The sequence below is a fragment of the Bos grunniens genome, chromosome 24, assembly GCF_055505025.1.
Source record: "Bos grunniens cultivar Pamir isolate PY7600 chromosome 24, Bosgru_T2T1.0, whole genome shotgun sequence".
Lineage (NCBI taxonomy): Eukaryota > Metazoa > Chordata > Mammalia > Artiodactyla > Bovidae > Bos > Bos grunniens.
In genome coordinates this window covers 54,359,670-54,378,667 of record NC_141188.1, presented here as the reverse complement: position 1 = coordinate 54,378,667, position 18,998 = coordinate 54,359,670, and the positions used below count along the sequence as shown (strand labels likewise).

The window sequence follows — 18,998 nt, the reverse complement described above, 5'->3', positions numbered from 1 at the left end:
GCTCTGTTTCTGAGAGACATTGCAAATAAGTAGCAATCCAATCAGGTTGCCTTTTCACTGAGAAGGTCACTGTACTTCAGTGCAAATAATATCATGTTACATCAACAGGTAGAATCAGCTTGCCTTCTGCTTTATGACAACTGTTTAACTTCCTGGCACCCTACATATGACACAGATTCATTTTATTTCCCTCTGCTAATGATATAATCTCTTATTGCATTATGGAAAATCTGATATAAAATAAATGTGAAAACTTTATACCTGTTAACTCTCTCTGAATAAACAAATTTTCAATGAGTTCAGAAACATCACCTTAGAATTATTATGTTCAGTAAAATGAGGTAAAACACAGTAAAAGAACTTGAACTGAAAGGGACCAGGAAGATATGTGGAGAAGAGTTTGATTGCTCTGAGTTACTGGCTTGATTGAAAATTCTTTTTTAAAAAATCTTGTTGTCATGAGAGCCACCAAGTTTTGTCTATAAATACTACTGGGAAAAAAGATAATGTGATTGTATAATTCAAAATTTAAGAAAAATCAACAGTAACTTTCTAGTGAGAAAAATAATATGCTGACTCTTTTTGTAAGAATTGTTAAGATTAGAAGTCTCCGTTGACAGAGGAAAAAAGAAAGAAAAAAAAAGTTCCAATGCACTGTATTCTTATGACAGAGGCAGGGTACACACCAGGTCACCCACTGCTCTGTATCTGTCTAGATAAAATTCCCTAACTCAAAGTCCAGACAAAAAAAATGCATGTATGTGTACAGAAGGATACGTGAGTAGACTGATAGATAGAAAAAGAGTTATGGATATCTGTAATAAACTGTCATCCAATTCCAAAGAGCAATTTTCCAGAAGAGAAAATAATTAAATATAAATCATTTCTTTTCCTTAGGAGAAGAAAATTCACAGCTACTTACCCAACCTCTCAATGGAATAGTAGCGCTGTTTACTGTCCACACGGACTGTCTCAGCGTAAGGGCTCCCGACACCATACCCAATGATGTAGCCTCGCACCACAATGCTGGGGTTCAAGGGAGGGGTCCAACTCATGATGATGCAGTTGGTCTGGGGCCTCACATGAAGAGAGCTTGGCTGGTCAGGAACTTGAGACTCTAGAATTCAAAAGGAGGACCATCAGCATCTTTCATATTAGAACACAGAGCACGGTAAAATGTACCACTTAATCAAGGCTTAACATCATGTTCCACAGACCCTCAAATGGTGCATCACTTCTTGCCCAAGTTCCTCCTGGTATCAGCCTCTGATATGATTTCCACGTTTGATTTGACTTTCACAGAATTTAAGCACAAGAGGATACTGAATTCCCGCCAGAGGCACTGCAGCATCACATATCTTTATTCTAACAGATTTCTTTTTTTCCCTTAAGCTTTTTTCTCATATATTTCTCCTAAGTCATGTCTGACTATTTGCAACCCCACAGTCTGCAGCACAACAGGCTCCTCTGTCCTTTAATATCTCGCAGAGTTAAATCAAGCTCATGTCCATTGAATTGTGATGCTCTCTAACCATCTCAGCCTCTGCCTCCCCCTTCTCTTTCCTTCAGTCTTTTCCAGCATCGGGGTCTTTTCCAATGTGTTGGCTCTTCACATCAGGTAGCCAAAGCATAGGAGCTTCAGCTTCAGCATCAGTCCTTCCAATGAATATTCAGGGTTCATTTCCTTTAGAACTGACTGGTTTGATCTCCTTGCAGTCCAAGGGTCTCATGAGTCTTCTCCAGCATCACATTTACAAGCATCAAATCTTCAGTGCTAAGCCATCTTTATGGTCCAACTCTCACATCTGTACATGACTGCTGAAAAAACCAAAGCTTTGACTATACATAGCTTTGTTGGTAAAGTGATATCTCTGCTTTTGAATATGCTGTCTAGGTTTGTCATAGCTTTCCTTCCAAGGAGCCAGCATCTTTTAGTTTCATGTCTAAAATTAATTTCATTGGAGGAGGAAACGGCTAACCACTGCAGTATTCTTGCAGTAATGCTCAAAATTCTCCATGCCAGGCTTCAGCAATACGTGAACCGTGAACTTCCAGATGTTCAAGCTGGTTTTAGAAAAGGCAGAGGAACCAGAGATCAAATTGCCAACATCCGCTGGATCATCAAAAAAGCAAGAGAGTTCCAGAAAAACATCTATTTCTGCTTTATTGATTATGCCAAACCCTTTGACTAGGTGGATCATAATAAACTGTGGAAAATTCTGAAAGAGATGGGAATACCAGACCACCTGGACTGCCTCTTGAGAAACCTGTATGCAGGTCAGGAAGCAACAGTTAGAACTGGACATGGAACAACAGACTGGTTCCAAATAGGAAAAGGAGTACATCAAGGCTGTATATTGTCACCCTGCTAATTTAACTTCTATGCAGAGTACATCATGAGAAACGCTGGACTGGAAGAAACACAAGCTGGAACCAAGATTGCCAGGAAAAATATCAATCACCTCAGATATGCAGATGACACCACCCTTATGGCAGAAAGTGAAGAGGAACTCAAAAGCCTCTTGATGAAAGTGAAAGAGAAGAGTGAAAAGTTGGCTTAAAGCTCAACATTCAGAAAATGAAGATCATGGCATCTGGTCCGATCACTTCATGGGAAATAGATGTGGAAACAGTGGAAACAGTGTCGGACTTTATTTTGGGGGGCTCCAAAATCACTGCAGATGGTGACTGCAGCCATGAAATTAAAAGACGCTTACTCCTTGGAAGGAAAGTTATGACCAACCTAGAGAGCATATTCAAAAGCAGAGAGATTACTTTGCCAACAAAGGTCCGTCTAGTCAAGGCTGGTTTTTCCGGTGGTCATGTATGGATGTGAGAGTTGGACTATGAAGAAAGCTGAGTGTCAAAGAATTGATGCTTTTGAACTGTGGTGTTGGAGAAGACTCTTGAGAGTCCCTTGGACTGCAAGGAGATCCAACCAGTCCATTCTAAAGGAGATCAGTCGTGGTGTTCACTGGAAGGACTGATGTTAAAGTTGAAACTCCAATACTTTGGCCACCTCATGTGAAGAGTTGACTCATTGGAAAAGGCTCTGATGCTGGGAGGGATTGGGGCAGGAGGAGAAGCAGACGACAGAGGATGAGATGGCTGGATGGCATCACCGACTCAATGAACATGAGTTTGAGTGAACTCCAGGAGTTGATGATGGACAAGGAAGCCTGGAGTACTGCAATTCATGGGGTCGCAAAGAGTCGGACATGACTGAGCGACTGAAATGAACTGAAAATCAAGGCAGATGTAAGAATAATAGAAAGGGAAATGAAATGTCAAAAACTCTCTTGCCTAAGGATTATTTACTCTGATTTAACTAGAGATGAAAATATATGTAGCAGTCCTTTCCTGAGAAATTGTCAGGATAAACAATTTAGGGCCATGATTTTCTCAGCATGAATGGGACTGTACTTGACCCATGGTTTATTGCATCTGTGCAAACTGTATTTATTATTAAAGAAATGAGACAGTGGTTTGGATTAAAGCCACACAGACTCTGGAGTGTGCACGTCTGGTTTAATACTAGGCTCTGCCATTTACTAGCTGTGTGTCCTTCTCAAATTATCTTCTCTGTGTTTACCTGTGAATTAAACTGTCATTACAAATACTGATTGAATCCAAGCTTGTGCTCTGGAAGTAATCGAGAGAACCATTCAAATTTGTGTTGGACACTCATGAGATATGAAGTCTTAAAACCTGATTTATCCTCTCTAAGTCAAAGTTTCCTCGTGTGCAGAATGAAGGTAAAGATAGTAAGGGTCTCATACGGTGGGGAAAAGAGTTAATGAAATAAAGTACTGAAACACTCCAGTCTTGAATTGAACCAACTGATGTTAGCTACTAGAGAGAAAATGCACTTGCTATCCTGATATAAAAATTTTCAGAGACTGTGTGTTGCAAATTAAGAAACTGACATTCTGATTTTTATATCACCATGCTCCCTATGATCCTATCTCTAAAGAAATGAGGTATTTTCTGGACACTGATCATAATTCTAATAAATACTACTAAATTAGAGTTCCAGAAAAATATCTATTTCTGCTTTATTGACTATGCCAAAGCCTTTGACTGTGTGGATCACAATAAACTGTGGAAAATTCTGAAAGAGATGGGAATTCCAGACCACCTGATCTGCCTCTTAAGAAATCTGTATGCAGGTCAGGAAGCAACAGTTAGAACTGGACATGGAACAACAGACTGGTTCCAAATAGGAAAAGGAGTACATCAAGGCTGTATATTGTCACCCTGCTTATTTAACTTATATGCAGAGTACATCATGAGAAACGCTGGACTGGAAGAAATGCAAGCTGGAATCAAGATTTCTGGGAGAAATATCAATCACCTCAGACATGCAGATGACACCACCCTTATGGCAGAAAGTGAAGAGAACTAAAAAGCCTCTTGATGAAAGTGAAAGTGGAGAGTGAAAAAGTTGGCTTAAAGCTCAACATTCAGAAAACGAAGATCATGGCATCCGGTCCCATCACTTCATGGGAAACAGATGGGGAAACAGTGTCAGACTTTATTTTTTGGGGCTCCAAAATCCCTGCAGATGGTGACTGCAGCGATGAAATTAAAAGACGCTTATTCCTTGGAAGGAAAGTTATGACCAACCTAGATAGCATATTCAAAAGCAGAGAGATTACTCTGCCAACAAAGGTCCGTCTAGTCAAGGCTGTGGTTTTTCCTGTGGTCATGTATGGATGTGAGAGTTGGACTGTGAAGAAGGCTGAGCGCTGAAGAATTGATGCTTTTGAACTGGGGTGTTGGAGAAGACTCTTGAGAGTCCCTTGGACTGCAAGGAGATCCAACCAGTCCATTCTGATGGAGATCAGCCCTGGGATTTCTTTGGAAGGAATGATGCTAAAGCTGAAACTCCAGTACTTTGGCCACCTCAGGCGAAGAGTTCACTCACTGGAAAAGACTGATGCTGGGAGGGATTGGGGGCAGGAGGAGAAGGGGACGACAGAGGATGAGATGGCTGGATGGCATCACTAACTCAATGGACATGAGTCTGGGTGAACTCCAGGAGTTGGTGATGGACAGGGAGGCCTGGCGTGCTGCGATTCATGGGGTCGCAAAGACTCGGACATGACTGAGCGACTGACCTGAATTGAACTGAACTGAATGATTTGAGTGCCAACATTCAACATCTTTCAGAATAAAAAAAAAGTATTTTCAGAATAAATGTTTATCTGTTTTTCTGGAAGCCATAGAGCATCTCCCCTGATAGTTAGTTAAATTAATACCCACAGAATTACATCTGTCAAAGCTTTAAGGATACCCTGGAAATGAGTGCACAAACTGGCTCTTGAAGAAGAGGGGCTGTCAGTACATGACTCACCTTTAATCTTCACTTCATAAGAGGAGTTTCAATCCTAGATCCAAACCTCTAAATACTTTTTGACATGATAAAAAAAAAAGTGTGTTGATACATTAGAGTATATACTACCTCTAACCTAAACATTTAATGGACTCAGTACACAGTTAATATCATTGGGCCAGAAGGAATGGTGTCTGTCAAGTATTAGACTTATGTCATTGAAAAGGTATGACCTCATCATAAAGATAACTGTGTTAGGAGATTGTTTATAATCTGGAATAACCCATTTGTACCTACCTACTCACTTCTCAAAATAAAGACAGAAAAATTTCCTTTTATGTCACCTGGATGAATTTTGTCTTACACAGCTGAGCTTACAGATTATGAAAGTGGTTACTACTGGGATGAACTATAAAACATTGATTTATAAAATTTGCTATGAAAGGTAAGTAAGTGATGTGAGTACTCTTTGTTTGAAGATCAAAACTAAAATTTGCTGTCTGCAAGTTCATGTATAAATACCTCAAGGATAAAGACTGCATATTTAAAGCACAGAGAAGCAGTAAGGTAATTACTGAAATAATTTGAAACCAAAGAACATATTATGCCTGAAACATCCAAATTAACAAGGCTGCAAATTTCTACCAGAGTCAAGATAACTAGTTTAACTGCCATTCCTGACTGACTATGGAATTATTAATTCTGCCTTGTTTTTATTTATTTCTAAAGAATAATCATGATTCTCTGAGTGATGATACAGATTTTCGCTAATGAGTAAGGTTCACATATAGCAGGCTAGGGAAATTTACCTGACTAATCACAGTGACATTTCAACAATTACTGTGCATTTTCAATGGGTCAGTCACAGTTTTAGGTACTGGGATAGAGTTTTGGGGGGACATAAGGCCAAAAAATTTAAGAATAAACAAAGAAACCATGAGGTATTGGAAAGCTAGGATATAGGATAAAACTGAATGTTATATATGACACAACAAGGAAGGCATCCATGGAAAAATCTAAGGAGAATGATCTGAAAGAGTCAGTCAAATAAACCTCAGGGTGGAAAGCTTTATAGACACAAAGAATAACTACTACAAAACCTCCAGAATAAGAGTGAGTTTAGTATCTGAAGAAACAGAAGGTCATTGTGCTTGACCATAGAAGTTAAATAAAGAAGATGAAGAAGCAGTCACCCAGTGAGAATACAAAATGGTGCAGCTGCTCTGGAAAACAATATGGCAGTCTTTCAAAATATTAAAAGTAAAATTACCATATGATCTAGCAGTTCTACTCCTGGGTATATTCTTGAAGGAACTGAAAGCAGAGATTCAAAAAGATAATTATACACCTATTTTCAAAATGACCCAGACTTGTCTGTGAATGTCCAGGAGTCTCCAGCAGAGGCATGGGTCAGTGGTGGCCTGCTGTAGGGTTGGAGGCACTGACTGTAGCAGTACATGAAAGGAATCTTTTGAAGAAGGCCAAACACAGTTTGGCTCAAAGTAAATTGCAGCGTGATTTTGAACTGTGGTGTTGGAGAAGACTCTTGAGAGTCCCTTGGACTGAAAGGAGATCCAACCAGTCCATCCTAAAGGAGACCAGTCCTGGGTGTTCTTTGGAAGGAATGATGCTGAAGCTGAAACTCCAATACCTTGGCCATCTCATGTGAAGAGCTGACTCATTGGAAAAGACTCTGATGCTGGGAGGGATTGAGGGCAGGAGGAGAAGGGGATGACAGAGGATGAGATGGCTGCATGGCATCACTGACTTGATGGGCGTGAGTTTGAGTGAACTCTGGGAGTTGGTGATGGACAGGGAGGCCTGGCATGTTGTGATTCATGGGGTCGCAAAGAGTCTGACAGGACTGAGTGACTGATCTGAACTGAAATAGCAGGGAGGGAACACAGCCCCACCCATCAAGAGAAAATTGGATTAAAGAATTACTGAGCATGGCCCTGCCCATCAGAACAAGACCCAGTTTCCCTCTCAGTCAGTCTCTCCCATCAGGAAGCTTCCATAAGCCTCTTATACTTTCCATCAGAGGGAAGACAGACTGAAAACCACAATCACAGAAAACTAGCCAATCTAATCACATGGACCACAGTCTTTTCTAACTCAATGAAACTATGAGCCATGCCATGTAGGGCCACCCAAGACGGATGGGTCTTGGTGGAGAGTTCTGACAAAATGTGGTCCACTGGAAAAGGGAATGGCAAACCACTTCAGTATTCTTGCCTTGAGAACTTCATGAACAGTATGAAAAGGCAAAAAGATAGGACACTGATAAATGAACTCCTCAGGTGGGTACATACCCAATATGTACTGGAGATCAGTGAAAAAAAAAAAAAAAACCTCCAGAAAAGAATGAATGAAGAGACAGAGCCAAAGCAAAAACAACATCCAGTTGTGGCTGTGACTGGTGATGGAAGCAATCCAATGCTGTAAATAGCAATATTGCTTAGGAATCTGGAATGTAAGGTCCATGAATCAAGGTAAATTTAAAGTGGTCAAATAGGAGATGGCAAGAGCGAACGTCGACATTTTAGGATTAAGCAAACAAAAATGGACTGGAATGGGTGAATTTAACTCAGATGACCATTATATCTACTACTGTGGGCAAGAATCCCTTAGAAGAAATGGAGTAGCCATCATATTCAACAAAAGAGTCTGAAATGCAATCAATTCGGTTCAGTTCAGTTGCTCAGTTGTGTCTGACTCTTTGAAACCCCATGAATCGCAGCACGCCAGGCCTCCCAGTCCATCACCAACTCCCGGAGTTCACTCAGACTCACGTCCATCGAGTCAGTGATGCCATCCAGCCATCTCATCCTCTGTTGTCCCCTTCTCCTCCTGCCCCCAGTCCCTCCCAGCATCAGAGTCTTTTCCAATGAGTCAACTCTTCGCATGAGGTGGCCAAACTACTGGAGTTGCAATACTTGGATGTAATCTCAAAAATGACAGAATGATCTCTGTTTGTTTCCAAGGCAAACCATTCAATATCATGGTAATCCAAGTCTATGCCCTGACCAGTAATGCTAAAGAAGCTGAAGTTGAATGGTTCTATGAAGACCTACAAGACCTTCTAGAACTAACACCCACAACAGATGTCCTTTTCATTATAGGGGACTGGAATGCAAAAATAGGAAGTCAAGAAACACCTGGAGTAACAGGCAAATTTGGCCTTGGAATATGGAATGAAGCAGGGCAAAGACTAATAGAGTTTAGCCAAGAGAACACACTGGTCATAGCAAACACCCTCTTCCAACAACACAAGAGAAGATTCTACACATGGACATCACCAGATGGTAAACAATGAAATCAGACTTGCTGGGGTCCAGCCCTGGTGGATCCAGGGAATTCAAAGCAGGGACAGCGTCGGTGAGGATCAGGAAACAATTGCTTAATTAAATGTTAATTAAGGATATAAAGAGTGGTTAAATAAGGATAGCTCAGTGAGGAAATTCAGTGGAGAAAAGAGGCTGAATAACTTGGTTTACGTGGAAAGCTAATAAAATTCCAAAATAAGGAATTTGCGTCACCTACGTAGGGTGCAGGCGTCCTCCCATTCTCCCGAAGGAGAGAAGACACTAAGGCCTCCCTGGTCAGATCTTAGAAGTCCAGGCAAAACTAGTAGGCTTGACGAGCCTCCATGCCCCAGATGGAAATTCAGCCAGAAGGTGAGAGAAAGAATGACATGGGGAGACCAAGTTTTGGTGAACAAAGCCCGCACTTTATTTTCCAAAGTAGTTTTTATACCTTAAGTTGTGCATAGGGGATAATGGGGGAAGGGGTAGAGTCAGCAGTAAGCCAGGCTTTCTTCCTGCAAACTTATCATATGCAAAAGTTTAGGTGATTTACTGGCCCAGAGGCCTGTTAACATTTTAAGACCCTTTCTTCAGAAAACTTATTTTTCTAAAGGTGCTTAGTCAGGCGCCACCCTCCAAAAGCATTAGATAAAGTTGCATTTCTAAGGGAAAAGGTGTGGTGGGCTATAACAAGAAAAAGAATTAACTCAAGGGTCCAAGGTTACAAACATTAAAGCTACTACTTACATTCCTATACACCAATTATATTAATCAATACACTGCCAGGGACACAGTAGGTAAGGGATATGGAAACACAGCAGCAAACATTGGCCCAACAAGTGAAAAACCCTTCACCAATACAATTTCTAATCAGTCTTTTAACCGCTCAAAGGAATCTGTATTCAGACAGTTTAGAACATCTCATGCCTCTCACGGTTGTGAACTAAAACACTCTTGTCACGCTCAGGAACTTTATTAACTGGAGCTGTAATTTAACTCTTTTTCAGAGAGAGGTGGTGGGGGACAGCCCCCCGTAAAGTCAGAGGTGTAGGTGAGAGCACAAGGCAGTAAAGTAGGCAGACTCTGGTTTTGGGGGTAGATGCTCAAGAATTTCCAGGGGGACTCCTGAGGTTCGATCTTGCCTTTGCGTATACCGAGCCTCCTTCCTCATGACCTTTGCCACTGGTGGAGTTCCTCACGCTGGCTTCCAGCAAGACTGATTATATTCTTTGCAGCCTAAGATGGAGAAGCTCTATACAGTCACAAAAAACAAGACTGGAGGCTGACTGTGGCTCAGATCATGAACTCCTTATTGCCAAATTCAGACTTAAATTGAAGAAAGTAGGGAAAACCACTAGACCATTCAGGTATGACCTAAATCAAATCCCTTACGATTATACAGTGGAAGTGAGAAATAGATTTAAGGGACTAGATCTGATAGACAGAGTGCCTGATGAACCATGGACAGAGGTTTGTGACACTGTACAGGAGACAGTTATCAAGACCATCCCCAAGAAAAAGAAATGCAAAAAAGCAAAATGGCTGTCTGAGGAGGCCTTACAAATAGCTGTGAAAAGAAGAGAAGTGAAAAGCAAAGGAGAAAAGGAAAGATATACCCATTTGAATGCAGAGTTCCAAAGAATAGCAAGGAGAGATAAGAAAGCCTTCCTCAGTGATCAGTACAAAGAAACAGAGGAAAACAATAGAATGGGAAAGACTAGAGATCTCTTCAAGAAAATTAGAGATACCAAGGGAACATTTCATGCAAAGATGGGTACAGTAAAGGACAAAAATGGTATGGACCTAAAAGAAGCAGAAGATATTAAGAAGAGGTGGCAAGAATACACAGAAGAACTGTACAAAAAAGACCTTCATGACCCAGATAATTATGATGGTGTGATCACTCACCTAGAGCCAGACATCCTTGAATGCGAAGTCAAGTGGACCTTAGGAAAAATCACTACAAACAAAGCTAGTGGAGGTGATGGAATTCCACTTGAGCTATTTCAAACCCTAAATTTGGAAAACTCAGCAGTGGCCACAGGACTGGAAAAGGTCACTTTTCATTCCAATCCCAAAGAAAGGCAATGCCAGAGAATGCTCAAACTACCGCACAATTGCACTCATCCAACATGCTAATAAATTAATGCTCAAAATTCTCCAAGCCAGGCTTCAACAATACATGAAGCATGAACTTATAGATGTTCAAGCTAGATTTAGAAAAGGCCGAGGAAACAGAGATCAAATCAACAACATCCGTTGGATCATCGACAAAGTGAGAGAGTTCCAGAAAAACATGTACTCCTGCTTTATTCACTATGCCAAAGCCTTTGACTGTGTGGATCAAAATAAACTGCAGAAAATTCTTCAAGAAATGGGAATACCAGACCACCTGACCTTCCTCTTGAGAAATCTGTATGCAGGTCAGGAAGCAACAGTTAGAACTGGACATGGAACAACAGACTGGTTCCAAATAGGAAAAGGAGTACGTCAAGGCTGTATATTGTCACCCTGCTTATTTAACTTATATGCAGAGTACATGATGAGAATTGCTGGGCTGGAAGAAGCACAAACTGGAATCAAGATTACTTGGAGAAATATCAGTAACCTCAGATATGCAGATGACACCACCCTTATGGCCAAAAGCGAAGAACTAAGGAGCCTCTTGATGAAAGTGAAAGAGGAGAGTGAAAAAGTTGGCTTAAAGCTCAACATTCAGAAAATAAAGATCATGGCATCTGATCCCATCACTTCATGGCAAATAGATGGGGAAACAGTGGAAACAGTGGCTGACTTTATTTTGGGGGGGCTCTAAAATCACTGAAGAGGGTGATTGCAACCATGAAATTAAAAGAAATTTACTCCTTGGAAGGAAGGTTTTACCAACCTAGACAACATATTAAAAAGCAGAGACATTACTTTGCCGACAAAGTTCTGTCTAGTCAAGGCTATGGTTTTTCCAGGAGTCATGTATGGATGTGAGAGTTCGCCTATAAAGAAAGTTGAGTGCCAAGGAATTGATGCTTTTGAACTATGGTGTTGGAGAACACTCTTGAGAGTCCCTTGGACTGCAAGGAGATCCAACCAGTCCATCCTAAAGGAAATCAGTCCTGAATATTCATTGGAAGGACTGATGTTGAAGCTGAAACTCCAGTACTTTGGCCACCTGATGCAAAGAGCTGACTCCTTTGAAAAGACCCTGATGCTAGGAAAGATTGAAGGCAGGAGGAGAAGGGGACAACAGAGGATGAGATGGTTGGATGGCATCACTGACTCAATGGACATGAGTTTGAGAAAACTCTAGAAGATGGTGAAGGACAGGGAAGCCTGGTATGCTGCAGTCCATGGGGTTGCAAAGAGTTGGACACGACTGAGCAATGGAACTGAACTGATGTTCATAATAGTGTTGTTGTTCAAGATACTAAAAAAGTAGAAGCAACGCAAGTGTCTATTTTCATAAGTGTATAAACTGTGCCCTCTACATAGAATGGAATAATTTTAATTTTTAAAAGGAAAGGAAATTCTGACACATGCTACAAGAACCTGTTTTGACATTCAGTTCAATTCAGTTCAGTCACTCAGTCGTGTCCAACTCTTTGCAACCCCATGAATCGCAGCACGTCAGGCCTCCCTGTCTATCACAGACTCCCAGAGTTAACCCAAACTCATGTGTATTGATTCGGTAATGCCATCCAGCCATCTCATCCTCTGTCGTCCCCTTCTCCTCCTGCCCCCAATCCCTCCCAGCATCAGGGTCTTTTCCAATGAGTCAACTCTTTGCATGAGGTGGCCAAAGTATTGGAGTTTCAGCCTCAGCATCAGTCCTTCCAATGAACACCCAGGACTAATCTCCTTTAGGATGGATTGGTTGGATCTCCTTGCAGTCCAAGGGACTCTCAAGAGTCTTCTCCAACACCACAGTTCAAAAGCATCAATTCTTTGGCACTCAGCTTTCTTCACAGTCCAACTCTCATATCCATACATGACTACTGGAAAAACCATAGCTTTGACTAGACGGACCTTTGTTGGCAAAGTAATGTCTCTGCTTTTCCATATGCTATCTAGGTTGGTCATAACTTTCCTTCCAAGGAGTAAGCGTCTTTTAATTTCATGGCTGCAGTCACCATCTGCAGTGATTTTGGAGCCCCCAAAAATAAAGTCTGACACTGTTTCCCCATCTATTTACCATGAAGTGATGGGACCTGATGCCATGATCTTCGTTTTCTGAATGTTGAGCTTTAAGGCAACTTTTCCACTCTCCTCTTTCACTTTCATAAAGAGGCTTTTTAGTTCCTCTTCACTTTCTGCCATAAGGGTGGTGTCATCTGCATATCTGAGGTTATTGATATTTCTCCCAGCAATCTTGATTCCAGCTTGTGCTTCATCCAGTCCAACGTTTCTCATGATGTACTCTGCATAGAAGTTAAATAAGCAGGGTGACAATATACAGCCTTGATGTACTCCTTTTCCTATTTGGAACCAGTCTGTTGTTCCATGTCCAGTTCTAACTGTTGCTTCCTGACCTGCATATAGGTTTCTCAAGAGGCAGGTCAGGTACTCTACGTGAAATCAGTCAGTCACAAAAGAACAAAAATCGTATGATTCCATTTATATGAAATACGTAAAGTTGTCAAAGTAGTAAAAAGACAAAGTAGAATGGTGATTGCAAGGAGCTGGGAAGAGGGACAAGTTACGAGGCATTTTTTTTCAAGATCAAAAGTAGTTTGGAGAAGGGCGATAGTGATGGTATACAATAGTGTGTCTATACCTAATGCCACTGAACTGCACACTTAAAAATGGCAAATGATATTTAATGTGTATTTTAAAACCATTTTTTTAATTAAAAAAATTAGCAGACCCTAAAAGTATGTTTACACTTGTCTCTTTCCAGGTGGTGCTGGAGGTAAAGAACCCGCCTGCCAATGGAGGAGATGTAAGAGATGAGGGTTAGAAACCTGGTTTGGGAATATCCTGTGGAGAAGGGCATGGCAACCTGCTCCAGTATTCTTGCTTGAAGAACCCCATGGACAGAGGAGCCTAGTGGCCTACAGTCCACAGAGTCACAAAGAATTAGACACGACTGAAGCGACTTATTGCCAAATTCAGACTTAAATTGAAGAAAGTAGGGAAAACCACTAGACCATTCAGGCATGACCTAAATCAAATCCCTTATGATTATACAGTGGAAGTGAGAAATAGATTTAAGGGACTAGATCTGATAGATAGAGTGCCTGATGAACTATGGAATGAGGTTCGTGACATTGCACAGGAGACAGGGATCAAGACCATCCCCATGGAAAAGAAATGCAAAAAAGCAAAATGGCTGTCTGGGGAGGCCTTACAAATAGCTGTGAAAAGAAGAGAAGCGAAAAGCAAAGGAGAAAAGGAAAGATATAAACATCTGAATGCAGAGTTCCAAAGAATAGCAAGAAGAGATAAGAAAGCCTTCTTCAGCGATCAATGCAAAGAAATAGAGGAAAACAACAGAATGGGAAAGACTAGGGATCTCTTCAAGAAAATCAGAGATACCAAAGAAACATTTCATGCAAAGATGAGCTCGATAAACGATAGAAATGGTATGGACCTAACAGAAGCAGAAGATATTAAGAAGAGATGGCAAGAGTACACAGAAGAACTGTACAAAAAAGATCTTCATGACCCAGATAATCACGAAGGTGGGATCACTCACCTAGAGCCAGACATCCTGGAATGTAAAGTCAAGTGGGCCTTAGAAAGCATCACTACGAACAAAGCTAGTGGAGGTGATGGAATTCCAGTTGAGCTATTCCAAATCCTGCAAGATGATGCTGTGAAAGTGCTGCACTCAATATGCCAGCAAATTTGGAAAACTCAGCAGTGGCCACAGGACTATAAAAGGTCAGTTTTCACTCTAATCCCAAAGAAAGGCAACGCCAAAGAATGCTCAAACTACTGCACAATTGCACTCATCTCACATGTTAGTAAAGTAATCCTCAAAATTCTCCAAGCCAGGCTTCAGCAATATGTGAACCATGAACTTCCTGATGTTCAAGCTGGTTTTAGAAAAGGCAGAGGAACCAGAGATCAAATTGCCAACATCCGCTGATCATGGAAAAAGCAAGAGAGTTCCAGAAAAACATCTATTTCTGCTTTATTGACTATGCCAAAGCCTTTGACTGTATGGATCACAATAAACTGTGGAAAATTCTGAAAGAGATGGGAATACCAGACCACCTGACCTGCCTCTTGAGAAATTTGTATGCAGGTCAGGAAGCAACAGTTAGAACTGGACATGGAACAACAGACTGGTTCCAAATAGGAAAAGGAGTTCATCAAGGGTGTATATTGTCACCCTGTTTATTTAACTTATATGCAGAGTACATCATGAGAAACGCTGGACTGGAAGAAACACAAGCTGGAATCAAGATTGCCGGGAGAAATATCAATAACCTCAGATATGCAGATGACAACCCTTATGGCAGAAAGTGAAGAGGAACTAAAAAGCCTCTTGATGAAAGTGAAAGAGGAGAGTGAAAAAGTTGGCTTAAAGCTCAACATTCAGAAAACGAAGATCATGGCATCCGGTCCCACCACTTCATGGCAAATAGATGGGGAAACAGTAGAAATGGTGTCAGACTTTATTTTGGGGGGCTCCAAAATCACTGCAGATTGTGACTGTAGCCATGAAATTAAAAGACACTTACTCCTTGGAAGGAAAGTTATGACCAACCTAGATAGCATATTCAAAAGCAGAGACACTACTTTGCCGACAAAGGTTCATCTAGTCAAGGCTATGGTTTTTCCAGTGGTCATGTATGGATGTGAGAGTTGGACTGTGAAGAAGGCTGAGGGCTGAAGAATTGCTGCTTTTGAACTGTGGTGTTGGAGAAGACTCTTGAGAGTCCCTTGGACTGCAGGGAGATCCAACCAGTCCATTCTGAAGGAGATCAGCCCTGGGATTTCTTTGGAAGGAATGATGCTAAAACTGAAACTCCAGTACTTTGGCCACCTCATGCGAAGAGTTGACTCATTGGAAAAGACTCTGATGCTGGGAGGGATTGGGGGCAGGAGGAGAAGGGAACGACAGAGGATGAGATGGCTGGATGGCATCACTGACTCGATGGACGTGAGTCTCAGTGAACTCCGGGAGTTGATGATGGACAGGGAGGCCTGACGTGCTGCGATTCATGGGGTCGCAAAGAGTCAGACACGACTGAGTGACTGATCTGATCTCATCCGATCTGATCTGAAGCGACTTAGCATGGATGACCATGGTGGAGATGAAGTGTAAGTATTTGGGCATTTGAGAGGCAGAGTCAACAGAGCTGTGTAAGGAAAAGGTCCATGATAAGTCAGAGATCTTTAGCTTGGGCAACTGGTGAATGATATAATGAACTGAGGAGAAACAGACAAATTCTTTGGTCATGTTAAATGCAAGGTGCCTACGAGTCACATGCATAGATACCAGGCAAATAGGGTATATAAGTCTGAGACTTTGGAGAAACACTGTGGAGAAATTTATATCAAGAGATGAGAAGCACCAGCATATAAAGGGTATTTAAAATAAACCTGCATGAAGACAGTATGAACATGTGTGTAAACAAATAAAATACAAATAAGATGATGTCAAACAAATAAGACGATGTCAAGCACATATCATTAAGTCTTCCTGCCCCACACTGGAAGACCAGGTTCTTTACAATGGCCTAAAGGGTCACGTGTGACCCACCCCTTTGCGCCCTTAGTTCTCTGTCCTCGTCTCCTTCTGCTTTCCCCCTTGCTCACCTCACTCCAGCCACTTACTCCGTGTCAGATCCTGACTTTCCCCAAACGTGACGGACATACTCTGGCCGCAGGGCATGGCACTTGCTGTACCTCTGGGAAGTTCTCCCTCAGATATGCCTTCCTCCCTGACCTTCTTCAGGTTTTGTTATCTAATTTCCAACTTCAGACTTCTTTAGCTACCATATTTTAAAGTTGCAATCTTTACCTAAACTCTTCATCTCCTAATAATCTCATTTCCCCGCCCCCCCCCCCCCCCCGCCATAGGGTTTATGGTCACTTACTGTGCTACCTATTTCATTATTCTTTGTCTCATCTCTCTCCATGAATTCTCTATAATGCCAATAATTAGAATAGTTCCTGGCACAAAGTGCTCAAAAATATAGAAACAAAGTCTACGTTTCCTATGAGGTTCAATACAATTATCATTATGTACAACTCATTACATATAAAATTACCACAATTTTATATAACTCTCTCTATATGAAAATTTTTAAGGAAAACATTAAAAAATTTTTGACGTTGAAACAACACAAAAGTACAGTTATTAATGTCATTTTGTCTTGGTCACTGGCAAGATTTGTCTCCTCTGGCTCCTGAAAATGAAAATGATTGCTGCTGCGTACCGTGTACTATGGACAAGGCGTTGCCAAGTTGTTGGGACTTTGATATATCTGTTCTCTATTTAGTATGCTGCATATTATGGGTCATTTTGTTAGAGTTTAGCTCCAGTCCTTACTAGCCTATACATACATACATACATATATATATATATATACACATATTATATATATTATTTTTTTTTAACAGAGAATTAGAGAAAGCCAATGACATACCCACACTCTTTCCAGACAGCTCTGATACATACTAATGTTTCATTTCTATTGGCAGTGCTTGTTCTCAGCAATGGATATCATCTTCCTTGTCACTCACTTCTACAAACTGTAAATGCTGCTTGTTTATTGCAGTGGACATTCACTTCTAATCATCATTTAACTCTACCATAGGGAGTTAAAGGATATGTATTAGGATGTTTAGAGCAATAGTCTGATAATCTTTGGATGGTAAGGCCTGTGTTGCTTTGTGGTGTGTATTTTCTACCTGCAATACTACATATTTATTGCTTCTATAACAAAAGTATATTCAAATGTTACAGTGGCTTTCTAAATTTGTCCATAAAGATCCGTCAAGATTTGCTTCAATAGGATAAATGTATGTTATATAAAAGCCATATCTTTATAACTATTATGTATTTCTTTATAATTTACAAATTTTTATAAGTTAATCTTTTTAACATTGAGTAGTAACTCTCTGTCCCAAAAGATATATTTGGCTTTTAGAAAATTACCAAAGATAAATCTATATTTATTTTCTGTTAGAATGATTAGCATTTTTACTCCATCCCTTTACTTCTAATTCTTTCACATCTTAATACTTTATATTTGCTGATTATAAATATCATATATCTTGATGTTTTAAAAATCTCAGTTAATAATCTATCCTTTAACTGGTGAGCTTAATCCATTTATGTTTTTTGTTATTACTATATGAGGATTTATGTCATTTTATTATACACTTTTAATTTCCTATTTGTTTGTAACAAACAATTAGTTTTCTTCATGATTTTGTTTGAATAGGCTAAAGCACTCTCCCCCACCATTATTTTTTCTCCTCTACTGAATAAGAAATTATATACTCTATATCCTTAAACTTGTCATTTTTCAATTTTGAAAGGTTATGAAACTTGAAATGTAGAGTTAATTATATCTTTACTTTTCATAAGAATAACACTAAAAAAATCTCTAAACTGTTTAATCTCCATGATCTCTTATCCTTTACCACCTCATTTTTGTCAACTTTTTGTTAACTTTTCAAAGTATTATAATTTTTGTTTTATAAAGTCATAATGTGTTCAGATATGCCCATATATTACATTATTTTGCTAATCAATTTCTCTAATCACACTTCTAATGATTTTCTTTTTATCTTTTTTAAAAAAGTATGGCCCTTTACAAAAAAGATAGTGGTGATAAATTCTTTTTATGTGAAGGGTGTTTATGTTTCTCCTTTCCTTGTATAATTATTCAGTTGGCTATACAATTTGGGGATGATGGAAATTTTTTGTCAGTACTTTGCAGATATTTCATTGCTTCTTGGTTTAATTGTTACTACTGGGAATTCTTCATCAATATAATTATACTTCCTAGATAAGTAATCTCTCTCTGGGGCACTTTAAGCTCTTCTTTTTGTCTTTATCTCTGTACTCTTCAATATATCAAAGCTAAAGCATTATTCCTGAGTCTGATAATCCAGGTATTTCATCAATTCTGGAAAATTTTCACTTCTTATCTTTTGAAAAATCATTTCTCCTCCATGCTTTATTTTCTTTGGGGATTATGACTGATGCATGCTAAATTTTCTTATTTCATGTTTCATGTCTTTAGAATTTTCTCTTTTTATGTATTACCATGTGTTAATTTTGTTTTCACCTATGTTTCCTATATTATTTAACACATCCAGTGACATTTCATTTCAATGACTATTTGGTTTTCATATTTAAAGTTTTTATTTTTTTCTAATCATTTAAATAAATAATT

General features: G+C 39.9%; 1 protein-coding gene across 12 annotated transcripts in view; it reads right to left on the bottom strand.

The window, feature by feature from the left end:
* Window positions 1-18,998, bottom strand: part of DCC (DCC netrin 1 receptor) — an 845,500-nt gene that overhangs the window by 232,370 nt on the left and 594,132 nt on the right. For all 12 annotated transcript variants that reach the window (XM_086372410.1, XM_086372411.1, XM_086372412.1 and 9 more), the window contains exon 14: window positions 923-1,117. In XM_086372410.1, the coding sequence (XP_086228536.1) occupies window positions 923-1,117 (195 nt within the window). The remainder of the gene's footprint in view (window positions 1-922; window positions 1,118-18,998) is intronic.